At 43.2% G+C, this 26,504-nt stretch overlaps 1 protein-coding gene across 8 annotated transcripts; it reads right to left on the bottom strand.

The window, feature by feature from the left end:
* Window positions 1-928: 928 nt before the first annotated feature.
* On the bottom strand, window positions 929-26,435 carry Nfya (nuclear transcription factor Y subunit alpha). Of its 8 annotated transcripts, none has more exons than XM_008837927.3 (10): window positions 26,285-26,435; window positions 19,396-19,542; window positions 18,003-18,089; window positions 14,506-14,652; window positions 8,424-8,555; window positions 8,156-8,261; window positions 6,753-6,919; window positions 6,317-6,490; window positions 6,049-6,150; window positions 929-2,999 (listed from the first exon to the last, which is right to left on the bottom strand). In XM_008837927.3, exons 2-10 carry the CDS (start codon window positions 19,468-19,470, stop codon window positions 2,946-2,948), a joined length of 1,044 nt encoding a protein of 347 aa, XP_008836149.1. In that variant the 5' UTR covers window positions 19,471-19,542; window positions 26,285-26,435; the 3' UTR covers window positions 929-2,945. The 8 variants fall into 8 exon arrangements, with proteins under 8 accessions (XP_008836149.1, XP_017654822.1, XP_029421706.1 ...); XM_017799333.2 differs by having other exon boundaries at window positions 6,753-6,901; XM_029565846.1 differs by having other exon boundaries at window positions 18,006-18,089.
* Window positions 26,436-26,504: the final 69 nt, after the last annotated feature.

The raw sequence follows: 26,504 nt of genomic DNA, 5'->3' as shown, positions 1-26,504 counted from the left end.
TGTGGTCACTGCTTAAGACTATATGTGCAAATGAAGACTATTTTGATGATAAAAGGCTAATTCTATTCAGGATTACCTCTTATGATGTCCACTTCCAATAGTTAAAGTCAAATGTATGATACAAATCCCTAGCATAGTAGAAAAGCCACAGGGGAGCGAGTAGAACACCAAGGTAAGAGGCCCAGACCCTTCATGTCTAAAGAGGCCACGATTTTAAGACTATAAACACAACTTGGAACATAGGTGAAGCAGACTCCTCAAAAGTCCATCCTGCTGGATGGTAGTGCATGCCTAGCGGGCCAAGGCAGGAGGGTCCTGAGTTTCTGGCCAGCCTGTGCTACACAGCCAATCCAAGCCTCAAAAGGCAAAAAAACAACAACAAATGAAACTTAGGCCACTTTAGTATTTTTATAAATTTATTTAAAAAATAACAATTGCAATGACATCAATGATCAATCACCTGTATCCCCCCCTCCTGGTGGGGGAAAAAACAAAACAAAACTGTATAGTTGTGTCCCAAGTGAAAATCAAGACATTATCAGGCACCCTGTAGGCAGGAAAGGCTGTTGGTCCAGTGGCGTAGATACTGACATGTTCAATGTACCAGTGCAATTAAAGTATATATACCTTTACAATCATCCTGAAAAAAAAAAAAAAAACAAAAAAAAAACCACTCAAGAAATAATGTAACCACACATAGGACTAATTACTCACTCATCCACTCACTCTGTATCATTGAAGTTGTCACTACAGTCACAAGAACAAATAAGAACTAAGTTAAAGAAAAAAAACAAGCCAAAGGTCAGCCCCATCAGCCCCTATTTTGTGGGCTAATAATTATGTTGTACTAAAATGACCAGAATAAAAGGGCGGCGAGCTATCCGAAATGCAGAGACAAAAGAGCAACTGAAGCATTTTGTTTCAAAGAAAATACAACTCAAACACAGCTCCTCCAAATGAAAAACTCGGCAACAACGAGGTTAGTACTATGTACAAACTCATGAACACAAATAAATAGCATTTTTAGAATTGCTGGCTAAAGTACTAGACATTAGGTCTGAGGAATTTCTGCCCTTCTGCTTAGAGTCCCAACCAGCCACAAGAGAGAAATTCCTAGTTGTTTTTAGTAATATCTGAAACACTGGGGGCAGTTAGTATCTGAAAACTCTTGTCAAGAGCCAGAAATTTCTAGCGAGCTTACTAAAGGACCAGCCCCGTTAACATTCGGAAGCCAGGAGAAATTACTAGATTTGCAGAACTTGGAAGGTATCTTATCATGCTTCCTTTTACAGCTTTGTCTCTAGTTCTTCAGACACTGGTCTCTCCTTGTGATGTTCCTTTACGAGGATTAAATTCCCTCCTGTCTCAATACAAAGTCAAAGGAGCCGATCTTTACACTTGCCTGGTATTTTAACCAACCCCAAACGCCTTGGAAAATTCCTGTTTTCCTTCATTTGCAAAGACAGCAGCCAACTTCCGAAATATCATCTTGGTTTTATCTTCTAGAGCCCACCATCTAGAAAACAGGATTCTGGACTGGGGGTGTGGCTCAATGGTAGAATGCTTGCTCAGAAAAGATTTCTGAGGCCCAACTCATTCTGGGAGCTGTGGCCCAATTCCTGACCCTGCAGGAATCCCTGCTGTCAGTCTGTAGTTTATTCTACAGTATGGATGCAACGTGAATACCTTGCTGCAGAGACCTACAGAGAAAGGGGAAACAAATGGAAACTGGCACCAAAGAATCAGCTGCCATGCGGAGAACAAGAAGGCCTGCTCTCCAGGACCAGCACAAAGCACTGTAGGACTGAAGCCAACATTGTCCACATGGAGCTCCAGCAATGACCACAGCCTGTGTCCAGGACAGCATGACCCAACAGTGCTTTTTCAGAAAAAAAGTCAAGGACCTAGTCTCAGACTTCTCCCTTTCAGTGCTTCGAAAAAGTCTCAGTGTAAATGCACATTGGTCTTTTCAGCTTCAGGTCCAGGTCCATCCCAGGTGCATCCAGTGGAGAGTCATGACCTCTGACAGCACCTGGTATGCAGAGCACTCTCTAGACTGAAACACATGGGTCCATCCCTTCTCCAAATGCTGTCACGAAGCCTATGATTAAAAGTTCTAGCTTGCCCATGTTTGGGAGTTACTATAAATGTCCAAGTTTTGTTTTCTACTAGGAAAGTCAGTTGTAAGGTTCACACTCTCTAAATTGCCTTACAAGTGCCCATAGCAAGAACCATGGTCTAGACGGTCTGAAACAGAGGCATGCAGACCAGTCAAAACTAAAACGAGATCTGGCAATGTATGTTTTAGGTAATCAAGGTCTTTTGTCATTTTATCCTGAGTGCAAAGTATCCCTCTGGATTTTTCCTGGCTGACAGCGATTCTTATTGTCACCACAGATCAGATGACTGTATCTCAGTTTACTGCTCCATCTCTTATTATGGAACTTTTTGCTTGGAAGCCACTTCTGAGTACAAAATGTCCATGCACCAGTCAGTCTGATATCCTCAGCAGAGGATGGATGCGGTCTAGACTCCACAGGAAGGCGTGGGCTGTGGATTCCCTGATTGTAGATCAGGTTGAGAAGGCTGCTCTCCCCTACTGCAGTGGCTGGCTGGCTGGCCTCACCAGCCAACCTAAGTGCTTGTGTATGTAAATGCTGGGCTGGTAAATATCTCCTTGTATCATCCAAATCCTCACAATGTCAATGTCACCAACAGTCTGAAATAGGTCCTGAATGAAAGGGTGAGACAAGGGCTTGCAACTTCAATTCGCCAGACATTGCTGCAGTTACAATACTGAGCCACTTAAAAACTAAGTGGTTTCTGTCCTGTAAAAGGGCAGAGTGTGGTCACCAGTGTCCCATTGGAAGAGTTGATCAATTTCCAGTAACCGTGGGAAACAGTGCTGAGGAACCTGGTTGATCAGCTCTACCATCCACATGGGGTTAGGAAACTCGGATGATCTGTGTCATTGCTTCTTCATCAGCTTGGTTTGGATCCTAAGACAGAGACAGGGCAACCATGAATAAAATCCTTTACAACATTAGCCATGGGGAACCCCTGGCTCTCAACTCATCTTCAAGGGAACCCACACAACTTTGTCAAGTAAACGGAAGCTCTAAAATACATCTCTTAAGTGTGCACAAATGATTTAACATACAACTCTCTTAGCAATGAAGAGTCAACAGAGCTCATTCCTTAAAAGCATTTGAAACCTCACCTGGCTCCCCCATTACCAACAACTTCAGAATTGACAGTACATCACTCTCCTAGGCCCTCAGTTCTAATTTATGCTTAAGGGATAAGGTATTTGCTTCACTTAGAAAAGACCCAGAGAAAGCCCAATGGCATGCTGAATTTTAGATCCACTGTTTTGTAGACATCACATATAAATACCGAGTTAAGTTTAGCAGGACTGGAAAACATTAGCATCTACAAACTTACAGCTTTTTTTTGAGACAGGGTCTTATCATGTAGGGCTGGCTGGCCTGGAACTCAAAGAGATCCGCCTGCCTCTGCCTCCTCTAGGTGCTGGGATTAAAGGTATGCTCCACCATACCTGGTGGCACCTGTAGACTTTAATGCACTCATTTTGCAGACAAATCTGAGGCCTAAACAGTGATATGCCTAAATCAGAATCAGAAAGTCAGAAGCCCCACAGGGGCTAATTCCTAAATCTCGTTTCCATTTAGGTGTTTACTAGATCTTCAGTGTTATGGGTGAGTCCTGGGAGGCTTTTTGCAACATTCTATACAAATTACTTCAGAGTTCCACCATATCAGTCTCTGAAAGAAACCTCAGTAGCTAAGATTTGAGAAAAGACTGGAAAATATCTGGAGGTCCAAGAACTAGAGCTGGTCTTCAACAATGACCAAGAACAAGAGCACTCATCACGCCCTGCACTGAAACAAGCACTGAATGTGGAGCACACAAAACTCCCAGTGTTCTAGAGAAATGTCAACAGTAGTTATGTCACAAATGAAGAAACAGACTGAAAGAGGCTAAGAAACTCACCATGGTCCTGCTATAAGCACCTATCATGAGGATGTTCTGAACTGGCCTGCTCTAGATGGCAGTTTCAATTCACACACTGCATGAGTAGATAGCAACAAGAACAAGAAAGGCTGTCCCATGGCAGGTGAGGACCAGCAAAAACCACGAGCTCTGAAGGAAAGTGTCAGTGCTCACCTGTGGCTACACCAGGGAAACAGACTGCTGAGATGGAATTGCTTGGAAGACATACAGAAATTGTGTTAACACCGTTGAAGAAAGACGAACTTACGTGTGTCTTGAGTGGACTATAGAAACCCTACATCTGATAGAGAGACTGGTCTGGCAAGTCAGCTGGAGACTAGAGATCAAGTTACAGGATACTGCAGTAGTGTGGTACAAGTCACATGATGCTTCTAAAAATGATTAAGTAGTTATTGAGTCCAACATAACAAAAATCCTGAACAGTTAGGGAAAATAATTAGATGAGTACACTCTAAAGGAAGTAATTCAAAGGAAACACTGGGGTAAAGAGACCTAGAGATGAGAACAGGAGAAGGATGATCTTCCAGAGCCAAACCAGGCCTGCAAGAAGAGGAGTGACTGGATATGGGGACACACACCTGTGATCTCAGCATCTGTGAAGCTGAGGTAGAGTATTGCAAAATGGGGCCAGCCTGGGTTATGTAATGAGACCTTATCTCAAAAACAAAACCCAGAGGCAGATGCAAAAAGACGGAGCAAAAACTATCACAGACTGGAAACTCCAAGGACAAAGGCCCAGGGTGGGGAGACAGATTAATGGCTAAAAAGAACAGAGACCAGACAGAAAGTAAGAGATGAGAAGCTAAAGAGGCAAGCAGGCTTGTTTGTTGGCCGTAGCCAGGACTTTGGATTTAGGAAGAAAGTAGGAGATAGCTGAAGAAGCCTGAGCAGGACAAAGCTGTGGCATGGCATGACACCTATTTGAGAAGACCACGCTGATGTGCAGGTGTGAAGAAGGGGGATGTGGGGGGGACAAGAGTGGAAGAGAAGAGACAGCTGACACACTAATCCAAGCCAAAGACAAGAAGACTTAGACTAGGCTGGGATTGAGTGAGGAAAAAGAAAACATACTCAAATTATTTTTTAGAGATAAAATCTGGAAGACTTAAAGATCTGGACCGTTCAAGCTTCATGCCACTTGGTAACAACCAGCTTAGGCACAAAACACTAGCAAACTAAGAATTCTGCTGTGCACATACTGGTATATGAGCCAGTCTAGCAATGTCTAATTAGCAAAATTAGGTCTCTACAAGCCAGTACAACACAGCATGGAGTAAAGTGGGAAATTATACTACCTAGGTTTGAGTTTCAGTAGACATGTTTGGTTTTTGAGGTACTAGGATTTTATTTGAGGCCTCACTAAAGCCATGCAAGTGCTCTACCAAATAAGCTAGCTACACCCCCAACACCTTTTTACTTTGTATCTGAGACAGAGTCACTACGTTGACTGGTCTAGAACTCATTCTGTATCCCAGGGCTTGAACCTTCAATCCTGCCCCAGCTTCCAGAGTAGCTGGGATGACAGGCCAGCAGAGTCAGCTCAGATGACTCTTTAAAAGTATTTGCCCTTAAACAAGTTACTTAATTTCTCAAAAATTCAAATTAAACTTCAGAATATGGTGGTGGGAGATTAATTCCTATGAGTTCCAATGAGTTTGAGGTTACTATAGAGTTGAATTAACAACAACAAAACACAACAACAACCCACAGGCTTACCAAAGTGCTTAATGCAATACTAAATACTTACTGGCTGCTAGGAGCACCATGAAAGACAATAAAATTGTCCTTGAAAAAGTAGTAATTTTGAGCAGAAATTAATATTAGTAATTTAGAAAAACGAGAAAGGAACGAAGGCTATGGAACTAAAACTTTTAGTGCTCTAAAGACCCAAGGAAAACTAAGAGACAATGCTGGGTGCTTTAGAGAATGCGATTCACCCTTGAGTTTGCGAACAGTGGACACTGCTAGAGAAACCCAAGGCAATGGAGACCTTCAAGGGTCCTATCGCCTTACCTGCATGTGAGGACTGTCCTTTTCCTTTGGAGAGAAGAATCGTCCACCTTCACCTCGCTTCCGAGCCATGGCATGTCGGTGCCGAGATTCATGGAGGTATTTCTAAAACAAAAGACACCCCACCTTGTTTAAACCACTGATGTGTTACTGCTGAACCACCTGTATTCAGTTGTCTGGCAGGCACTCAAGGAAACAAACCACAGTAAAGGCAGTGTTAAAACAGAACCGTACTGTTTCCTTCCTGTGTGTTTCCCAATGTTATACATACTCTTCTTTCCTTTGGAATTTTCCCTTCTGCCTCTAGCTTAGCCCGAGCTTGTCTCCTCTTAAGAATGCGGTGATACTGTTTGGCATTCACGTAGAGGGGCTCTTCCTCGAGCATCTCTGCTCCAGGTAAAGGGATTCTTTGGATAGCAGGCACGGACCCAGCACCTGGCACCATCTGTGGCAATGGGAGACCAGAGTTTATTAGTGCCATGAAAATTTTAAATAAAATTACATATTTACACCTATCTGCTGTTTGGTCGCCAGTGTGAAGCATAATCCGTGATAATGGGCACTCAGAATGAATTATGCTTTGCTATAAAACTGTAAGTGGATCACTTTACATGCCGTAAGGATCAATTTCCAACCTATGAGATCAATATTCTAACCTTCTATGTGGAAAGCCAGTGCACGAGGACAGCAAGTGGAAGCACTCTTACCATGACCATTCCTCCTGAATTGACCACATTCCCCGCCACCGGGAGCGTCACAGTGACAGTCCCCTGTCCACTGCTGGTTGTGTTGGTATTGGCTCCTGTCTGAACAATCTGTGCTCCTGCCAAACTGGCTGCTGGGATGGTGATCATGCCTGAAACAGGGACTGTAACTTTGAGAAAACAAAACATAAAACAAAAACAAACAAAAAAACAAAACAGGCACACAGAACAGAAAGAAGGGAACATGGTTAGTCCCTCTTCTCTCTGGCTCCCATTCATCCTCCTGGACAAATATACTGATGAACACAGGGAAGAAAGCATCTTCTCCCACTCCTTCACTGTCTTGTTACAAATAGTCCATGCAAGCTCATTTGTTGAAAGCTCTATTTTTTTGAAATTTGTATTAACTATCTAGGGTCCAGTTCTGAATAAATCCATCCTTAAAATGAACACCCACCCCCAGGCATTCCAATAGTAAAGAGACAAGAAGGTCTGGATATCCCCCTACTCCAGTACCGGCCCACAGCAGCCAACCCCCTGCTCTCAGGCATCGAACAATCTGCTTCAGGTGGCACTTGAGGTCACATTTTTTTGAGTTCTTGCCAAAGCTCAATCCCATTCATTCGGGCTCTCTTACCACGTCAAATGGCCCATGGCTACCACACTCTTTAGATCTAATGTACTATAAAATCTTTGTCCTAACCAAACCTTCTTTCATAGAATCTGGCTGAGATTCCTTTCTAGATTTAACTTTGTTTCCAAAGCCTTCAAGTCCTACTTTGAACATGTCGAAAGTAGTCCAACCCAAGCATATTTCTTTTAACTTATTTACCATCTATTCCTAGGACATAATTTTTTTAAATATATTTTTTTTTATGTATGAGTATTCTGCCTACATGTATGTAGGTGTACCACATGCATGCCTGCTGCCTGTGGAGTCCAGAGACACTGGATCCCCTGGAACTGGAGTTACAGATGGTTGTGAGCCATCATGTGGGTGCTGGGAATGGAGTTGGGTCTGCTGAGCATCCCCCCCAGCTTCAAGCACATACTTCTATAAAGGCTCTGAAGCACTTGTGCTCACGTTTCACATTTCTCTTGCTAGACTACAGTTGAGAATTCTAGGTAAATGACTATATAAACAGTGGGCGTCTGAGCCTTTTACGAAATAAATTACTGACGCACAGACCCAGAACACAAACTGCAGGTACTCTATCCTGCAAACAGAACAAGTTGGCCATGTATGGGAACAATGAACCGACAATTAGTGGAGACGTGGAGGAAAGCTTTTGTTGGTGTTCAAGTACCATGTAGATGTCACAGTTAATATTCTGAAGCACTCAAATGTGCTCAAGAGATAAAACCAATGTACCAAAAAGTTTCAGAGCAATGTACAGCATGCTTACCTTGCTGGAGAATTGTGCCATCTGCATTAACCGGCTGATAGACGATGGTCTGCCCCTCAGCAGTCTGGGCTACTTGCTGTCCCTGGACAGCAATCTGCTGCTGTGTCTGTAGAAAACAATGAATGACTCAAGAGATTCTAAAGACACCCACACAGAACATTACCACATAGCTTTCACCCCCATTTTTATTATATGGGAAATACCTAGGTTTGTTACCTGGCCCTTCCAAATCACTATGCTTCTATGTTGATGGAGCTGGTAGACTTACCTGAGTCTGGCCAGCCGTGACTGCTGTCTGGGGCTGTTGGATGATGATCTGCTGGGTCTGGCCCTGCTGGCCTTGTACCTGCACAGCCTGCCCACCCTGGATCTGGATCTGCCCAGGTGGGACTAACTGTATCTGGGGAAGAGAACACAAAGAAGGATGGCGCCCTACTGACAACACTCCTTTGGTTCCTGCAAGTTAGTCAAATAGATTCCTCTAGAAAACGGGAAAGGCATGGTGGTAACACACCTGTAATTCCAGCACTTGGGGGGGGTGTGTGTGTGTGACAGGATGATCAGGAATTCAGGGCCAGTCTCAGCTATAAAGTAAATTCAGAGCCAGCCTGGGCTACACGAGACCCCGTCCCCAAAATAACAAAAAATCCTCCGAAGAGGGAAAAGAACATGAGCCCTATTCTAATCTTAATTATAAACTACTGATAATTCATTTTGCATCTATGAAAGCACCAAGTAATTTTAAAGCACCATATGGACACCTACTTAATCTACTAAATCTATTTAGGAATCAGTGTCCAATTTAAAAAGATGATGGTGGTATGATTACTCTTTAAAGTATGTTCTATAAAAATACCCTGAAGTGCTTTTAAAAATGAAATATATTAAACTATATTCTTTCCAATCAAATATTAAGCCAACAGCAGCCCAGTTTGGCACTCTGATGAGGACCTTGAGAGGGGCAGCTCATCAGTGCCAGGAACTAAAATGTGTGATCATCAATCTTGATTGTCCACTTGACTAAGTACAGAATCACCCTGGAAATAACTGGGCATCTCTGTGAGGGAGTTTCTAGACTGGGCTAACATGGTAGGAAGACCCACCCTCACTGTAAGTGGCACTCCATGAGCTGGGGTCCTGGACTGAATACAAAGGAGAAAGGGAGCTGAGCACCAACTTTCATCTCTGCTTCCTGACTGCAGATGCAGTGTGACCAGCTTTCACGTTCCTGCTGCCATGCCTTCCCGCCATGATGGACTGGCACCCTCACAGTGTGAGACAAAATAAATCGTTTTCTCCCTTAAGTTACTTTTGTTACAGCAATGAGAAAAGGAAACCAACATAAAACGTTTCTTGCTTTAAGCCATTAACTTCTAGGATAGTTTGTTACACAGGATAGCTGGCTAAGGCAATGGGACACTATCCTCTTAGTTGTTTCCAACACCCACACTAATGCTTAGCAGTCCTTTTCTGATTTCTGATCTGCTTACAGGTCTGGACAGCCAAACCCCAGACAGCAATTATGGAAAGCAAGACATCCTCTCTTTGGCATCCAAACTCTTTTTATTTTAATAGCTAGAGCCACTTTATTAAAAGTATCATTAGAAATTTGACACAAAGCATAAAAAAAAAGTTTTTCTTTGAAATGTTATTAACTTGGAAAAAAAAGAGCCTTTACAGAATACTTTGTTCAGTGGACAGAATCCTGTTTTCACGACGACTAGATACGTTTTTTTTGTTTTGTTTTGTCTTTTTGAAGCAGGGTCTCCCTGTAGCCCCAGCTGTCCTGGAACTCACTATGTAGACCAGGCTGGCCTTGACTCACAAAGATCTGCCTGCCTCTGCCTCCCAAGTGCTGGGACTACAGGCACGCACCACTACGTCCAGCTTAGATAAACAATGTTTTAAAGATCAAAAGAGAAAGCATTTAGGAAAGCCTCACAACTCAAAATTTTTAGTGCTTTATATTCAAGGAAAACCTACTCAAGAGTCAGGACACACAGCTACTTAAAGTACTACTTAAAGTTGCTACCCTGGGTTCTCCCACAGCTCCTCCACTAGGTTCTGTAACTACTTCTTTTCTGCTCATGTCCTCATACTCTCTAAAGGACAAGTCTAGACCACTAAGCTCCCTTAAGCTGACTGTTGATAGACGGGGAGGTGAACGAATTAGAAAAATTGGCCTGTGTCTTTCTTTTTTGGAAGCTTAAGGACTATTTTATTAATGTTTAAGAGAAAAATGAAGTACAGGCTAGATGAAAAGCCCAGCAGCTGTCAGAAGATGGGGAAAAGTCATGCCTTTCAAGTTAGGCATGGAACAGAAAGACAGTTTATTAAGAAAGGAAAAAAAAAAAAATTCTTAAGAATTAAAGTTGGAGGCCAGGCACAGTGGCACAAGCCTTTAATCCCAGCACTCAGGAAGCAGAGGAAGGCAGATCCCTGTGACTTCAAGGCCAGTCTGGTCTATATAGCAAGCTCTAGGCTAGCTGGAGCTACAGAGAGACTCTGTCTTATAAATAAATAGGGGCTGGAGAGATGGCTCAGTGGTTAAGAACAGTGGCTGTTCTTGTATTCTTTGTCCATTTCCTACTGGATTGTTTTTTTTTTAATATTAATTTTTAAAAATATGTGTTGTGGACACAAACTCATTTACATGTGCCAAAAAATCTTTTGAGTTTATACTTTTGTCTTTATAGTATATTTTGATGTATGAACTTTTTGAAGTAATCAAATCTATTCTTCATGCTTTTAAGAAACCCATCTCCAGCCAGTCTACAGGGAGACCCTGTCTCAAAAAGACCAAGATAAAAAAAAAATCTCCACTTTGCAGCATCTGCAGCATAAAGAAATTTCTGCTGGGCTGGAGGGGATGGCTCAATGGTTAAGAGCACTGGCTGCTCTTACACAGGATCCAGATTCAAATCTCAGCACTTGCATGCTAGCTAACAACCACCTGCCCTCTTCTGACCTCTGTAGGCATTGCAAGACACAGGTGCATACACGCATTAAAGAAAATTAAATATTTGAAAAAAAAAAAAAAGAAATTTCTCCTATGCTTTCTTCTACTTTCTAAGTATATTTTATTCAACATTTACATTACTGTTCTTATTTGTAAGCTGGAGATTGAACTCAGGGTCTCATTGTACTAGGCAGGTGTTGTACCACTGAGCTCCATCCCCAGTCCTATATTTAACATTTCCATGCATACAAGTCATTTTCTTTGTTCTTATTCAACCTTCTCCCCACCTGCCTTGCCTGAACCAACCAAGGACATTGATCTAATATTCCATGTAAAATTCTGCATGTAATTTGGTATCTGTGCCTTGTCTTAGAGGGCACAGGCTTCAGTGAAATTCTACAATGCACAGTATAATCCAAAAGAGGTTGAGAAGTACTACTGAAAAATGTTTAGTCAAAAAACACTGAAAGAGGCAGGCCCTTATATAAAAGGGGCGAAAGAGTTTTCCCCAGTTTACTAGATACAATTCTACTTAGAGCCACAGAAATAACCCTTCCAAGAACTAGGGGGGGGGGGGGGGAGTCCATTAAATCATAAAAGTTTGGAGCCAGAATGAACCTTAGATGTCACTTAAGAAAGCACTTTCTGATGAGAAAACTGACAAATGACCAGAAAGCTTGCTGAGTGGCAGGCCTGGCCACTGCACTGTTTGCAGTACTGTGTCATACTATCTATGCAATAGTGGAGGCGCGGGGGGAATGAAATAGCAACATGAAATCGAGACCACACACTGAAAACTAAAGTTTCATGCATTTATGCATAGAGAAATTCTGCAAACTTTTTTTAATCTCAAATGTAATTCTACCTTGGCAAACATACACCAATGGCATTTAAAACTGTCCTTACCTTTCACTTATGTAATTCTCACTCAAAAGAAATGACTAAGAATTAAAGTGAAAAAATAATCACTGTGGCCAAATGTTTATATAGTAGGTTAACATTCACAAAAACAAACCAGAATCTTCAAGTAACTGCTAGATGTGGTAAATACGTTTTTAATACCAGTACTCAGGAGGCAGAGGCAGGCGGATCTCTTTGAGTTTGAGGCCAACCTGGTTTACACTGAGTTCCAGGTCAGCTGGGGCTACAGGGAAACCCTGTCTCAAAAATACCAAAAGGAAAAAAAAAAAAGGAAGGGAGGGGGGCTGGAGAGATGGCTCAGGAGTTAAGAGCACTGACTGCTCTTGCAGAGGACCTGGGTTCAAATTCCAGCACCCACAAGGTGGCTACAAGCCATCCTTAGCTCCAGTTCCAGGGGAATCCAAAGCCCTCTTCTAACCTCGTGGCATTGCACAACATGGGTGCACTCATATACATGCAGGCAATATACTCATACACATGAAATTAAAAAAAAAAAGTGCATGCATGGTATAACTGTACCCAAAAATTATGCACAAAAATATAAGGAAATAGGCAAAAAGTACAATTTTAATTTATAAGCAATGTCATGAAAGCTGGTGTTTCTCAACATATATTAAACCCTCTCATAAAAGCTTAAGACATTAATAAAGTTGTTATAACTATTCTTCTAGGCTCATAAACATAATAGCCTTGGAAAACTGGTTATTAATTACAAAAATGAGATAACATAGCATGTATTTTCTGGAAATTATTTTTCAGTATTAATGCAAACCTCCGTTAAAAAAAAAAAAGAAGAAGGCAAGGTTTCCTCTCCCTGTAGCCCCAGCTGGCCTGGAACTTGCTACGTAGACCAGGCTGGCCTTGATCCCACAGAGAACCGCCTGCCTCGCCTGTGTTCTGGGACTAAAGCGCCCTCAATTCCTCTTTTTTAATGACATAATACATCATACGAACACAGTATGGTATGTTCAACCATTTCATGTCATTAACAGATTACAGGAATTTGTTTTGCTTGAACAATGTGCACTAAGTATTATTACAGTTCTCCCTACACATCGATGCTTTTCCTCCTAGAGGACGGATTCTCAGAAGTAAATCTATGAGATTAAAAGGTTTATGGATTTAAGATAGTGAGATGCCTTTCCAATTTAAAACTACCAAAACCCCAAACAAAAAACCCCACAATAATAAAGCCCCCGCAAACAAACAAAAACCCCTAAACCCCAAGTGTTCCTGCTTCTCCACATCCACTCTAGCAATATATATAACTTAAAAAAAATTTTTTTTATTTACTATTTTTATTCTATGTGTATAAATGTATTGCCTGCATGTGTATACATGCACCCATGTTGTGCAGTGCCCAGGGAGGTCAGGTGTCGGATCCCCTGGAACTGGAGTTACAGATGGTTGTTAACTGCCATGTGTATGCTGGGAATCAAACCTGGGTCCTCTGCCAGTGCTCTTATCATCTGCTCCATTTCTCCAGCCCCACATACATAATTTTTAAAAAAATGCATGCCTGCTGGGTGTAGTGTGACTCATGCCTATAATTCCAACATTTCAGAAGCTGAGGCAGGAGGATCAAGCACTTAAGGTCAGTATGAATGAGACTCTGTCTCAAAAACATAACATCAAAACAATTCCCAAAAGCTTCCAGAAGAGGTTGTAAATTCCCTTCCCTATCCCTTGGGCATGGCAATATAAGTCACATAAATCTTAACCTGAAATCTCATCCTTTTATAATCTTAAATTTTATATTTATTTTATTTTTATTTATGTCTATGTGCCTGTGTACATGCATACTGCCTGTCTGCAGGTGGCCATGGAGGTCTGAAGAGGACATCATCTCTTGGAACTGGAGTTTTGGGCAGCTGTCAGTTGCCTGATGTGTGTGCAGGAAGCTGAACTCAGGTCTTCTGCAAGAGCAACTCTTTAACTGTGTAACCATCTTTCCAGCCCCCATTTTATAATCTTAGTAGCAATTCAAGGCCATGTCTACTATATTAGGCCTTCTTCAAAAGGTCCAACTTCTGTGCTGGTACTATAAAGGCAGGCAAGAGACTAAGCACATACTAGGGGTATCAACACTGACTGCCAAGAAGCTTGCAATAACACATCCTTTATATCCTTTAAACCTCTACTCTGGAGGCTGGGCGGATAGCTTAGTATGTAAAGTGCAAGCATGAGGATCTGACCAGTACCCTCAGCACCCACATAAAAACTGGTGTGAAGGCATGCATCTCTGACCCTGGAGTGTATAGAAGCAGATGAGGGCAGAGACAGGTGGGTTCCCAGAACTCACTGGCTAGCCATTCTAGCCAATTGGTGATTTCTGGGTTCAGTAAGAGACCTGTCCCAAAAAATAATGTGGAGATAATAGAGGATGTGTGATGTTGACCTTTGACCTACACACATACACTCTACTTCTACTCTGATATATAATATAAACATTTAAAAAAACACCACTCACCTGCTGCAAACCTTGTGTCCCAGATACAGGTACTTGCATGATGGTTTGGCCTTGTCCACCTGGGACGGCCTGGACCATGATAGGTTGACCAGTTGATGTAATAAGCTGGCCTCCACTCACTTGCACCATTAATGGCTGCCCCTGGACCTAGAATGAAATAGAGCAAGAACAATGAAGTAACATTGAGACATAAAGAGGCTTCTACCAAGACAGTTGCTGGAACTATTTCTGTTTGGCTAGAGGAGGAAAAGGTAAGAGACACACTAAGAAAGCAAGACTTGAGTTCTTGAGTTATGGTCTTCAATAGCTCTGATATTGCTACCAAGTGTCAAGCTGAGTACTCCTAAGGTCAGATATAGTGAAACCTAATAGAGTCTGGGAAATCTCAATAGACATTAGGTATTTATTACCAAATATGGGCTAAATCCAGGACAAATGTCTGATCAAGTTAGTAAGACTAGTTGCCTTTGAAAATCCATACTCTAGGAATGGTGATGGAGGAGGTTGTGTGCAAACTCTCAAGAACCTGGAGAAGTTAAAGGATACGTAGCCCTAACTCCAGACACTGCACAGTAAGAGTTGTGGAAGCTCATGCAGAGGACCCTTTCTCCCGCCTCTCAAGCAAAAATGGAAAGGCCAACACTTTACTATCTTCACCTTGCTCTGAGGATTCCAGGAATGGCTGCTGCTTCAAGAGCCCACCACTAAAAGATTTGGAGCTAGGTACCAGTAATCTCAGCACTCAGGAAGCCGAGGCAGAGAATCATCAGTCGGAGGGCAAAATGGGCTTAAAAGTGAGTACCAGGCCAGTCTGGGCTACATGTTGAGACCCTCTCTCAAAACCAAACCAAACTAAACCAAACCAAACCAAGCTCAAAATAATGAAACAAAGATAGAAATTATTTCCTAGTCAGTTTATAATCTTCATGGGAGAAGCTCTTCATACCACATCTTAAAATATCTACACAGTTATTTTAACTGTCAGAGTAATGAACTACTGCAATCTGACAGAGCTGTCAAGCATACAAACAGAACTTCCAACTTTCAAGCTCATCTGCGTCAACAGGCTACTCCAGAAAGTAGGTCACTGCAAGTGTGCAGAATCTCAATGTAAAAAACACGAGTAGAATGCTTTTTAGAGGCCAAAAAAGCCACTTTGGAAGTGAGCAAGAATGATTCTCAGAACAGCTCTAGGTCTGAAATGCTTAAATTCTGTCTTTGCTCTGAGGATTTAGAACAAGAGAATATTTCAACTATTCATTCTTAATGCCAGTAAAAAGTATGCTCAAAGAGATTAATTTGTCCTAGATAAGAAAGTAGGCTCTCTTACCATCCCCACCAGTCTATCAGAATCACAATCATTGGGAGCATCTCCACCCTTCCAATCCTTGGGCTGTTCCTTGAGAAAGCCTTGAATTTTAAGACTTTTTGGCCTGACTTTGACTTTTCACATTTTCCCTCTTACTTCTTCATTCAAATTCTTTTGCTACATCAATGCTTGTGTGTGTTGTGCTGGGAAAGATTTTATCAGAAGACTTACTGCAGGAAAGCCTGAAAGAACTATTAAAAATTCTCCAGAAATGAAGAGATGCCAAGAAGTTTCCATTACTCCCATAATGTGTTTTCATTACTTTTAAATACAAGCCTGATATAACTGACATGAGCTGTTGTTATTATTTTTAATGTGTGTGTTGTATGCATGTGTGGGTTCCTCCGTGTATACAGAAGTGGAAGCCAGAAGTTGTCAGGTGTTTTCCACTGTTCTCTACTATATTTTTTGACTTAGGGTCTCCTGAGGCTCCTCAGGTTCCACTGGTCTCTGCCCCCCACCCCCTCCTTCCTGGGGTTACAGGGAAAAGCCCAGATTTTTTACATAGGTTCTAGGGATCCAAACTCAGGTTTTCATGCTAGCATAGGAAGCACTTGACCCATTTGGCCATCTCCCCAGGCCCCCAAATTGATATAAGTTTTAAGATATATTATTCATTTTCTGGTTATCCATCTTAGTCCACCCTCCCCCACTGGCATGCTGTACATGCACACAACAAAGGACTGGAGACTCCAAAAAAGATACTGCGTCTGTAACACAAGAATGACCACAAGGACTCATGCATTAGACAAGAAGCACACAGTTAGGAGCAAGCCACATCCCCGTTTCACAGTGGTTAATGATAACCCGAGATGTGGTCTCATGAAGTAACGAGATGAGGCAAGCACAAACAACAACAAAGCTGCGGAACTCTCTGAGGTTCCAATACAGTTCAAGAGTATCTACGATGTGAACATCCATCTTAATTTTGGTTCAGAGCTGGCTGGATGTCATCACCAAACCACTACTAGTGGCAAAGTACGTGAGTTGAGAGGGTGAAGTCAAATGATTACAATAAGGGATGTTATCTGCAAGATGCTTAGCAGCCCCAGTAATAAAGTAAGATGCCAGTTTTACATTCAAAGCCCTTTTCTGAATCGTGTCCAATTCAGTGGAGTTTGAAAAGGGAATCTCACCAAGTCCTAAGAAACTTGGTTACCTTAATGCTCACAGAGACTAATGCTTGGTAGTGGCTCTTACTTTTTACAGGAACTGGCCAAATTATTATCCCAAATTTGGATACTTAACCTGCTCTAGGTAATATTAAAGAACTGTGCTGGTTAATAACTAAGAGCTCGTTTTCAGGATCCAACCCCCCCTTTGGCACATTCATGCAACCACATCTTATAGTGGCTCTAATACCTTTTATTTAATTATTTATTTATTGGCAGAATCTCACTATGTAACCCTGGCTGGCCTCTACACTCAAGAGACACCTGTGCCTCCTGAGTGCTGGGCCAAGGCATGCACCACCATGTACATGCCCAGTTGTTGTTTTTGAGAGTCCAGGCTGGCCTCAAACTCTCAATCCTCCTGTCTCCAAGGGTGGGATCAAAGGTGTGTACCACCATGCTCTACTCCTACTTAACACTTAAATCTCGAAAGCATTTCCCATCCCTGCCCAAGGGTATAGGGGATCATCTTTGCAGCACTAATGTCATGATTTCTCAAGGAAAGGTAATGAAAAAGCCTTACTAACAAGATTTGATCTTTAGGTAAATTCTGCTAAGTGCAAAGATTATTCTGCAGTCAAACTGCACGTTTGAGAAGAACAAAGCACAGTCTAGCCTATTCTCTGTTACATTTCTTTCACTGGAAGACAAATCTAGACAATTTCATCATGCAATCAGAAGTGTCTGAGCACTGGGTAACCTCTAAGGCCACTCAGAAGTTCTTCTTGCCACTTGTTTCCTGGCATTTTCAAAGAAACAGCCAAATTGTTTTTAGAAAATTGACCCCACAGTCACTATGTGAATTGGCATATGTTTATCAGGAAACTGGCACTACACAAGCCTCAGACAGGTTAGCAGCACCAAAGGCATGCAACTTTGCTATTCAACTTGAGAGCCAAGCACAGATGGCACTGGACAGAAGTTCATGCAGCGCTCAGAGTCAGAGAGGGCACCACTACCTGGAGGGTCTGGACTTGCTGGCCTGAGGCGGATGCCACTTGGGCCTCAGTCTGCAACTGGACAGCTGTGACACCACCCTGCTGCTGAGAACAGGAACACGAAGAGCTTGAAATGTATCAAGATGGTAATGTATACTTCAAGACATGAGACTATTCACAGCCTCACCCTACACCTGAGTTTTAAAAGGTGCCTACTTCCTATACTCAGGCTGTCTTGTCCCAAGATCAAAACCCTGGCCCTGTCCCCAGAGTGACCCTCGAAACACCCTCTAAGACTTAAAAAGGTCAAAATATTACTATCAGTAACACAAAAATTTATAATGCAATCCTTTCCAGAAAAAGGACCTTTACCTTTTGGCTATTTATTTATGCTAATACTCTCTTTATTTCCTTAAATAAGTTCACAAGAACAAAATTACCAGGCTTTAAAGCCTTGAAATTATAACAAAGAGTTTCTGGGGTTTTAATGCAATTACTAAGAAAGAAGGAAGTAATCCCTGAGCACTGAATTCTAGCTTCATGAAATGACTGCATTTATGTCCCCTACTGGTCTGCCTTAGAAGCACACACACAATGACTCAACCTTACTTCACACTCCCCAGACATCCTCATAGAGGAGAAATCCACCAGCTAGGGCTCTAGCTGTCTGTAGAGTCCCTCTGTGGAATCCCAGTTGGAGGAAGCTGCCAGAGCTACAGCCAGCAATTCTGTGGATGGGAAGGCCAGCAAGACTGTCTGTGGTTATTCTCTTCAATCAAGCTGATCAGACTGGCTTCACTCTCAGTGCTTCCCTACCCTCTCTACTATTGCCCAGCACTAGCTCAGCTCTATTTTGAAGAGAAACCGTTCTAAGGACAACAGTCTTGGCCTAAAGTCAAATGGAAACAAATGTTCTTTTTTAAAGCTCTAGGAATGAGGGGAAAAGGAAGTTTTACAAAAACACACTTGCAAAAGCACAAGAAAATGTGTATTAATTCAAACATACATTGTTGTTTGTGAAGAATTCCTCCTCAATGTATGCTCACCTATAAGAATGGCAATCCAAGCATCATCCTAATTGCTCTGAAGAATACTGTGCTAGATCACATCAAGGAACAGTAGATTGCATGGAAGCTATTGACTATGGTGGTCAAATCCTTAGTTAATCACAAGTAAACTCAAGGGGAGCGATCAAACTGAATCCAGAAAAGCAGACTTTTGTGATTGTCAATGAGATAAAATTTTCTTTTTTTTAAAGCAAGCATTCATGAAGAGCAGATGCCACAGACGTGGCCACAGATGAAGTCCTCTGAACCAGGGTTTCACAAAATCTGATGCCTCAACGGGTCATTTCCAGAGTAACACACCAACCACCAGAGAAGGGCCATTGCTGGCCCTAGTGCTCCCATACCTGCTGCTGAATCTGTCCAGCCTGCACCACAATCTGCTCTGTGGAACTATTACTGTTTGCCGTGTACTGCTCCATGGCCCAGCCACGTTAGTCCTGATGGAGTGAATTTCACTCTGGAGATCCCAGGCAGCTGCCAGGAAAGTACGCCTGTTAGAACAAGTAGGAGAGAAGCCAAAGTGAGTCTATCTCTAAGGGCTATGCCAGACACTTAGGAAAATTTATTTTTCACTGTAATTAACAGTTGTAAAAAAACAAGTTAATAGAAGGTGTCTATATATTCAGTCTTATTTTTAGTAATTATTCAGCACAATCATAATAAATCTCAGGGTCAGGCACGGTAGTGCACACCTGTAATCCCGGCACCAGGGAGGCTGAGGCAGGACTACATGAGACCAGCCTGAGCTATATTAGCCCTACTTCAAAAATAAGCTCATCGACCTAATAAACACTCTTTAAACTCTTACTTCTCTCTTTTAAAACTGCTTTGGTTACTACTTACTGGCAACTTACCTTGTATGCTAGTTATTTCTGTGACAGTGACAGTGCAACTGAAAAACCTAACAGGAGAGGAATTATTTTGGCTTACAGTTTCAGTGATTTTAGTTCATCATGGTGGGGAGACGTGGATTTCCCATCATGGTGTCCAGGAAGCAGAGAAAAAGGAATACAGTAAAGAGGCCAGAGCAAGACAGAGTCCCCAGGGACACTATCTTCCAACCAGGTCCCACCTACCATTCAGCACTTCCCAGAGACATCAAATGAATCCAACAAGGGATTTATGCATGTAGCAGTCAGAGCCCTTGGATCTAATCTTCTCTGGAAACACTCTTACAGACATACCGACAGGCCTGTGTCACTATCTTTCTAGGTGTTTCTCACTTTAGTTAAGGACTCCCACCTCTGAGACACTTTGTTGTAAGGGCACGTGTGTTTAGAGAATAATGTTTCCTTAATTTGTATCACACTTGCTACCCAAACCCGTTAGTCACCTACAAAGGCTAAGCAGCTTGAAACTTGGGGTTTGTTACTTAGTAAGTAGTTCGCCCTAGACTCAAATGAAGTATTTTGCTTATGGCAGTCTCTACATATTGATGGGGTCTCATGCTTACAATCCTAGCACTTGGGAGGCTGACCTAGGATGATGACTGAGTTTGAGGCCAGCCTGGGTTACAAAGTAAGTTCCAGGACAACCTGGGCCAGAGTGAGACTTTGGCTTAAATAAAGAAACAAACACACAATCCTACAAATAGGTAGACGTATGTCAACTTAAAAAATCAAAAAAACCAAACCTCCACTACATAGCACTAAGTGGGCGAGCTCTAGAAAAGGCTGGGGCATTGCAACACAGAATAAGGAACACAAACACTGTGACTGCTACAGCACAGCCCCCTAACCCATCAGTGTTCCGAGACCCACAGCGGATGCCTAAAACCTCTCACAGCACCGAATCTCTCCACTTTTCCCTACCCACCCCGCAGCACAGCCTAAAATGCGAGCCCAACTAAACCTTTTCTCTAGAAGTTGACCATTTCAGGTGTTTTTCAGTAACAGAAAGATAGCAAATACAATGTTGCCCATTTAGGAAGTATACTGATAGCTAAAACTTCCTTTATTTTTGAGAGGGTCTCACTATGTAGCCTTGTACTCAAGAGATTCACCTACCTCTGTCTTCTGAGTACTGAGATTGAGTGTTTTGTGTGTGCACAGGCATGGAGACTGGGAGAGAGCACCAGTGCTCTTAACGTTTGTTCAGCCATCTCTCCAGCCCTCCAAATTTTAGTTTTAATTAGGATAGAAAGCATTTGGTTTCAGTACTGCATTTAAAAAATGTATTTTATTGCCCCCCCCCCACTAGCCTCTTGCCTGCTTTCACTACACCCTTCCTCGGGTCCCCTTTCTGGCTATATGTCTTCTACCCACATACACACATCTATAAACAATTGATCAAAGCTAGTACGGCATATGAGAGAACATGTGGTATCTGTCTTTGAGACTGGGCTACCTTGCTTACTATTTTCCAGATCTACCCATCTCCCTGCAAATTTTGTTGTTTTGTTTTTCTTTATGGCTGAACAAGATTCCACTGCGTACATTTTCATTATCTGTTGATGGGAGTCCTGGCTGGTGTCACTTCCCTGCTAATGTGAATAGAACAGCAATGAACATGGATGAGCAATTAACTGTATCTGAGGTAGGCTGGAAAACCTTGGCTACATGCCCAGAGGTGATATAACTGGGTCATGTTGTAGATTTATTTTTGATTTTTTGAGAAACCTGCACACTGATTTCCACAATGGCTGTATGAGTTTACACTCCCACAAGCAGAATGATTAAGGGTTCATCCTCCTCACATCCTCGCCAGCACTTGTTAGTCTGTTTTCTTGATGCTACCCATTCTGACGGGGGTAAGATGGAGTACTTTTAATTTGCATTGCCCTGATGGCTAAGGAAGCTGAACACTTTAGAAATCAGGTCTATTACCCATAACCAAAACAGATCAATGGGGGTGGGGTGGGGTGGAGAGATAACTCAATGGTTTTAAGAGCATGGGGTTCAATTCCCAGCACCCACATGGTGGCTAACAACCATTCACAACCCCAAGTTCCAGGGGATCCAGCACCCTCTTCTGACCTCCATGGGCATTGTGCACTTACACACATGCAGGCACTGTCTTCCTCCTCCTTTCCCAAGTAGTCCCTTCTTTCATGTCTGTTTTTAATCTAGTTTTCATACGACAGAATACATTTGCTATTTGTCTTCCTAAGCCTGGTTCCTTCCACTTACTATGATCTTCAGTTCCATCCATTTCCCTACAAATAACATAATTTTGTTCTTTATGTCTAATACTTGTTTCTATACATTTTCGTTATACATTTATCCATCAATGGACATGCAACCTGGCTATTGTGGATGGCACAGTGATGACCTTGGGTGTGCACATATCCTTAGTGTCTGCTGACTCTAGGCAGTTCTCGTCTCAGGTTTCTGAGGAGCCTCTGAACCAACTTACTATGCAGTTCAGTAGAGGCAGGATTCATTTACACTCCAACCCACTATGTGAGAGGCGCCCAGTCTACCAGCAGATGTCACAATGTAGTTTTGATTTGCCTTTTCTTGAGGGCCAAGTATGTTGAGCATTTTTCCTGTATCTACTGGCCATTTGTATTCTTTTGAAATTTATTTCATCTGCTCAATCAATTTACTCATTTATTGCTTAGATGATTTCTTTTGGCCTTTATTTTTTAATTCTTTTTATAGTATCAATCCCTCATCAGAGGAATAGCTAGCTGGCAGAGATTTTCTCCCATTCTGTAGGCTTAATAGTTACTTCTCATTGCAAACTGATCAACTAAGTTTTCAGGTCTTTACATCAGTTTTTTCTGAGTTGGTTCTTGAGAAACTCTGGGTACAATACTGAAAATCAGCCAAACTAAATGGCTCCACTAGGGAAGCCAATATGCTTCCAAATTCTATCTTGTCTCTAACACACAATCTGTTTCTAACCTAATAAATTAAGGGTATGGTTCCATTCACCTGAAACCCTGATAATGGCAGCCCAGAGTCAGAAAATCAGTCAGTAGTTCCTTGGGCCTGAAAAAGTGTCTGGGAGAGGCAGACTGGAATGGAGTTTTAGAACTTTCTGGGGTGATGAAAGTGTTTAACATCTTGAGGTGGGGTTTATATAGATGTATAGCTCTTTCAAAACTCACCAAAATATACACATAAAATGAATGTAACATTATGATAAAAAATAAGGGGCATGAACGTTCTCTGTATTTCAATACTTTCACTCACCCAAGTCCCCTGGCTATGAGACTTTTGGCTGAATTTCCATTAATCTGCTTCTGATGGGATTATAAAGTAAAACAGAACTTTAAAAATGCTCAGGAATGATTACTGTACGTCATCTAGACTTTCTTAACTGGTTTATCCTGCTCATGCAAATGCTCCAAACTCAGGCCATCTAAACTACTGTACTTTGAAGGATAAGGAGGCAGCTTCAAATCTAGCAGCCACTCTGGCACTAATGAGGAAGTGATTTAGCTTTGAGCATGACAATCAGCACAGTGACCAGCCAGCCAGTGCTAAGGCATGGTGAGTACTAAGGAACTGGCTCTAGCGACGCCACATGCTCCTGCTTGGGTGACCTTCAGCCAACAGAAGCACCAAACACTCACACTCTGGTACATGGTCCATCTTCATGTGCTTTTCTGCCTAAGACCATGACAAAATTAAGTCAGATGCATTTAGTCTAACTCTCACACAAAGACAAAGAGACTATGAATGAGAATGAATTTATTCTGGCCACCAGGAAAATACTTTCCAGAGCAAACACCCCCTTATGAAAGTGTTCTATTTGGATATTCACACTCCAAAACCAGACACTCTACTGCAATTAGCCTGAGAAACCCTCAGGCCACATCTGACAGTCACTACCAGGCAAACACTAGACAAGGACTATTTAACTTTCTGCTTCCCAATGTTTCTTTCAAACCACAGTAAGAAATGTTTTTTACAATTAAGTACACACCTAACACACAAAACATGGAACTGAAACAAAAACTGCAGGAAAGTCTTTATTCCTATATATTTTAATATTCCATTATAAAAATGACCAGCTTATCAAGCCTACTAAATTAGTGAATGACAACCAATAAAATGGATCCTATTATCCATTTGGTAAAATGACTAGAGAACAAAGGGCTGCCCAGCCTCCCCATCATCCTACAGAGGGTTCTGGATTGGAGGTTTCGAATTTGTTCCTTCTCTCCACTAATGATGTACCATGCGCTGTTTAAAGGCTTTAGAAATTAAATCTGTACTAGACTCCTAAGAGAGAGAAAAGTAAATTTGAGTTTGGAGGACAGAGCTTTTATAGCTGTGGATAAATCAAGAAAGCTTTAGGAGAAAGTGCCCTCTGATGGATTAAGGTGTGGAAGAACTTAGCTAGGTGATGATACAGGATGGGGTAGAGTACTACAAAGAGAGGCGGCCAACCAGATGGCTCAAGCCTTTAATCCCAGCACTCAGGAGGCAGAGGCAGGAAGATCTCTACAGGGGAGGAGAGGCACAAAGGGAGATAATTTAGCCCAAGAGCAGTAAACTACAAGGCCCTGTTCAGAGAAAGCTAGAGGCCACACTAATTTTTCACAAAATGCCAAGCAGAGGTAAGCAGGCCAGGGGAGGCTTTAGAGGTGCTGAGCCATTAAGGTAAGCCGTTGGTTAGCAAAAATATTTGGCAGTTTTGAAGTGACTAGATACACCCATTGTTAAAACACCACAGTTAAAACACCTTATGCAAAAGCAATGTAATTTTTAAAAAGATCAAAGTCGACATGTGGTTGTTCCATTTACTACTGGAACTGTCAGAAGGGTAATTTAGAAAACAATTGGGCACCATATCCTGAAGCTAAGGAAGGACAGTAACTGATACTTCACCTGATTTAATACTAACTTTTAGTATCCTAGGAGAAATCTCCTTTTCTTCCCGAAAGAATTCATTCACAATACTGCAGAATCCTTAGCTCACAATTTTTTTTTCAATATTAGGGGAAAACCATAGTTCTAGATCACTGTAACTGCCAGCCCAAATTGCTTCCAAAAATTCCTTAGCAAGGCCCCCCGCCCCAATATTTTTACTTACTGGACTTTCCCGCCTAAATCCGGTGTTATCGCCCATTTTCCCATGCCGTGCCTTTCTGCCTCTAACAGCACCATCTGGTGCCCCTGCACAGGCCTTCCTCTCTGGAGTCACTGACCTCCAAGGCCAATCAAAAGCTGGTGATGAAGAGGCTGCTGTTAGCGCTGCACCTGACCCCGCGATAGCACCGACCCTCAGGTATTTTCACCTATCAATCTTCCCCAAGCAGAGGGGTTTCTCCTCCACCCACTCCCTCTGCAGCACGTGGGTGTTACCAGCAGCAGACTATCTGCAAGTAGCCCAAGAACATTTCGTCTCACCCTAAAAAAAAAAACCCAACAAGCCTCTTAAGCTTTCAAGTAGGTTGAGAAAATGTACACACGGGATTTAGAAGTACACGAGAAAAAAAAAAAAAACGGAAGACGTGAGAACTGAGCTAATATTAGGATCATGCGTGATCCTTTCAAAGTGACACAAAAAAGGTGAAGGGGGGATCAAAGGAGGAAGAGCTCACAGAACAAGCCACAGATGGAGCAGCGAGCTGTGTGAGCCAGGGTAGGAAAGAATGCGCAAGGTCATCAATCTTGCAAAAGGAGTGAGGCACCGAGTGGCCGCGCGAAAAGAGAAGGCGCGACTGGTCGCGCTCCAGCACCGAGGTGTGCGGCCCGCGCCGGGTCGGCCGAGCGGGGCGGGGAGGAAAGGAAATGACGAGGCAGAAGGGGGTGGGAACCGCGCCCGCCCGGAGCTCCGGGGTGGCGGGCCGGGAGGAGGGGCGCGGCGGTCACACTAACGACCCTGGGTCGGCGGGGTGGGCTAGGTGGTGGCGGCGCGCGTTCCCCGCCAGGCCTCACGGAGGCCCGGAACGCGGGTGGGGGGCACAAGGACGGGAGCGGCCGGAACCAGCGGGACGAAACCGCCGGGACCCGCGGCGCTCCGACCCCTCAAACCTGCCCAACCCGGGCCTGGGGAGGTCGCGGACAACCGGCGCAAACTCCACCCGCATCCGGAGAGCCTGTTCCCCGGGGGCGCCATCCCCACGCCGGACAGGCCCCGCAGGCCTCGGGAGGCCGCGCCCCGAGGTGGCCGTAGGCTCCGGGCCCGGGACGCCGGCCACCCCACTCGGCTAGGTTCAGCTAGACTCCCCGGGCTCGACGGGCGCCTGGGCCTCTCCTGAGTGGTCAGGGAGACCCGCCAATCGGGGCGCTGGGGCCGGCTCTGGGCCGCTGGATATTGGCTCCTCTTACTCACCGTGCCTCGCTCCCCCGGTTCGCTGCCCGCGCTGATTGGCTCCAGTACCGGACCCCGAAACCCAATCAGAGGCTCCAGCCGCCGCTGCCGCCGCCACTGCCGCTGCCTCGCAAAATGGCGAACGCGAACAAAGGGGAATCCGGCCTCCCTCCAACCGCCTTCGCGCAAGCGCCTTCGAGGCCACGCCCTATAGCCTCGGCCGGGCTTGCCCCGCCCCCGG

The sequence above is a fragment of the Nannospalax galili genome, unplaced genomic scaffold, assembly GCF_000622305.1.
Source record: "Nannospalax galili isolate Female #2095 unplaced genomic scaffold, S.galili_v1.0 scaffold1318, whole genome shotgun sequence".
NCBI lineage: Eukaryota > Metazoa > Chordata > Mammalia > Rodentia > Spalacidae > Nannospalax > Nannospalax galili.
Note: the sequence above shows the minus strand (reverse complement) of the source record. Positions and strands in the feature narration are given on the sequence as shown.

What these genes read in the sequence shown, in the direction of transcription:
- Nfya (XM_008837927.3), bottom strand. Translation starts at nt 19,470, where the DNA reads ATGGAGCAGTACACGGCAAACAGTAATAGTTCCACAGAGCAGATTGTG. An exon ending in CTGGACAGATTCAGCAGCAG is followed by an intron (nt 18,090 to 19,395) that starts GTATGGGAGCAC and finishes TCCTGTTCTCAG; the next exon opens with CAGCAGGGTGGTGTCACAGC. An exon ending in GGACACAAGGTTTGCAGCAG is followed by an intron (nt 8,556 to 14,505) that starts GTGAGTGGTGTT and finishes TCTCTTCCCCAG; the next exon opens with ATACAGTTAGTCCCACCTGG.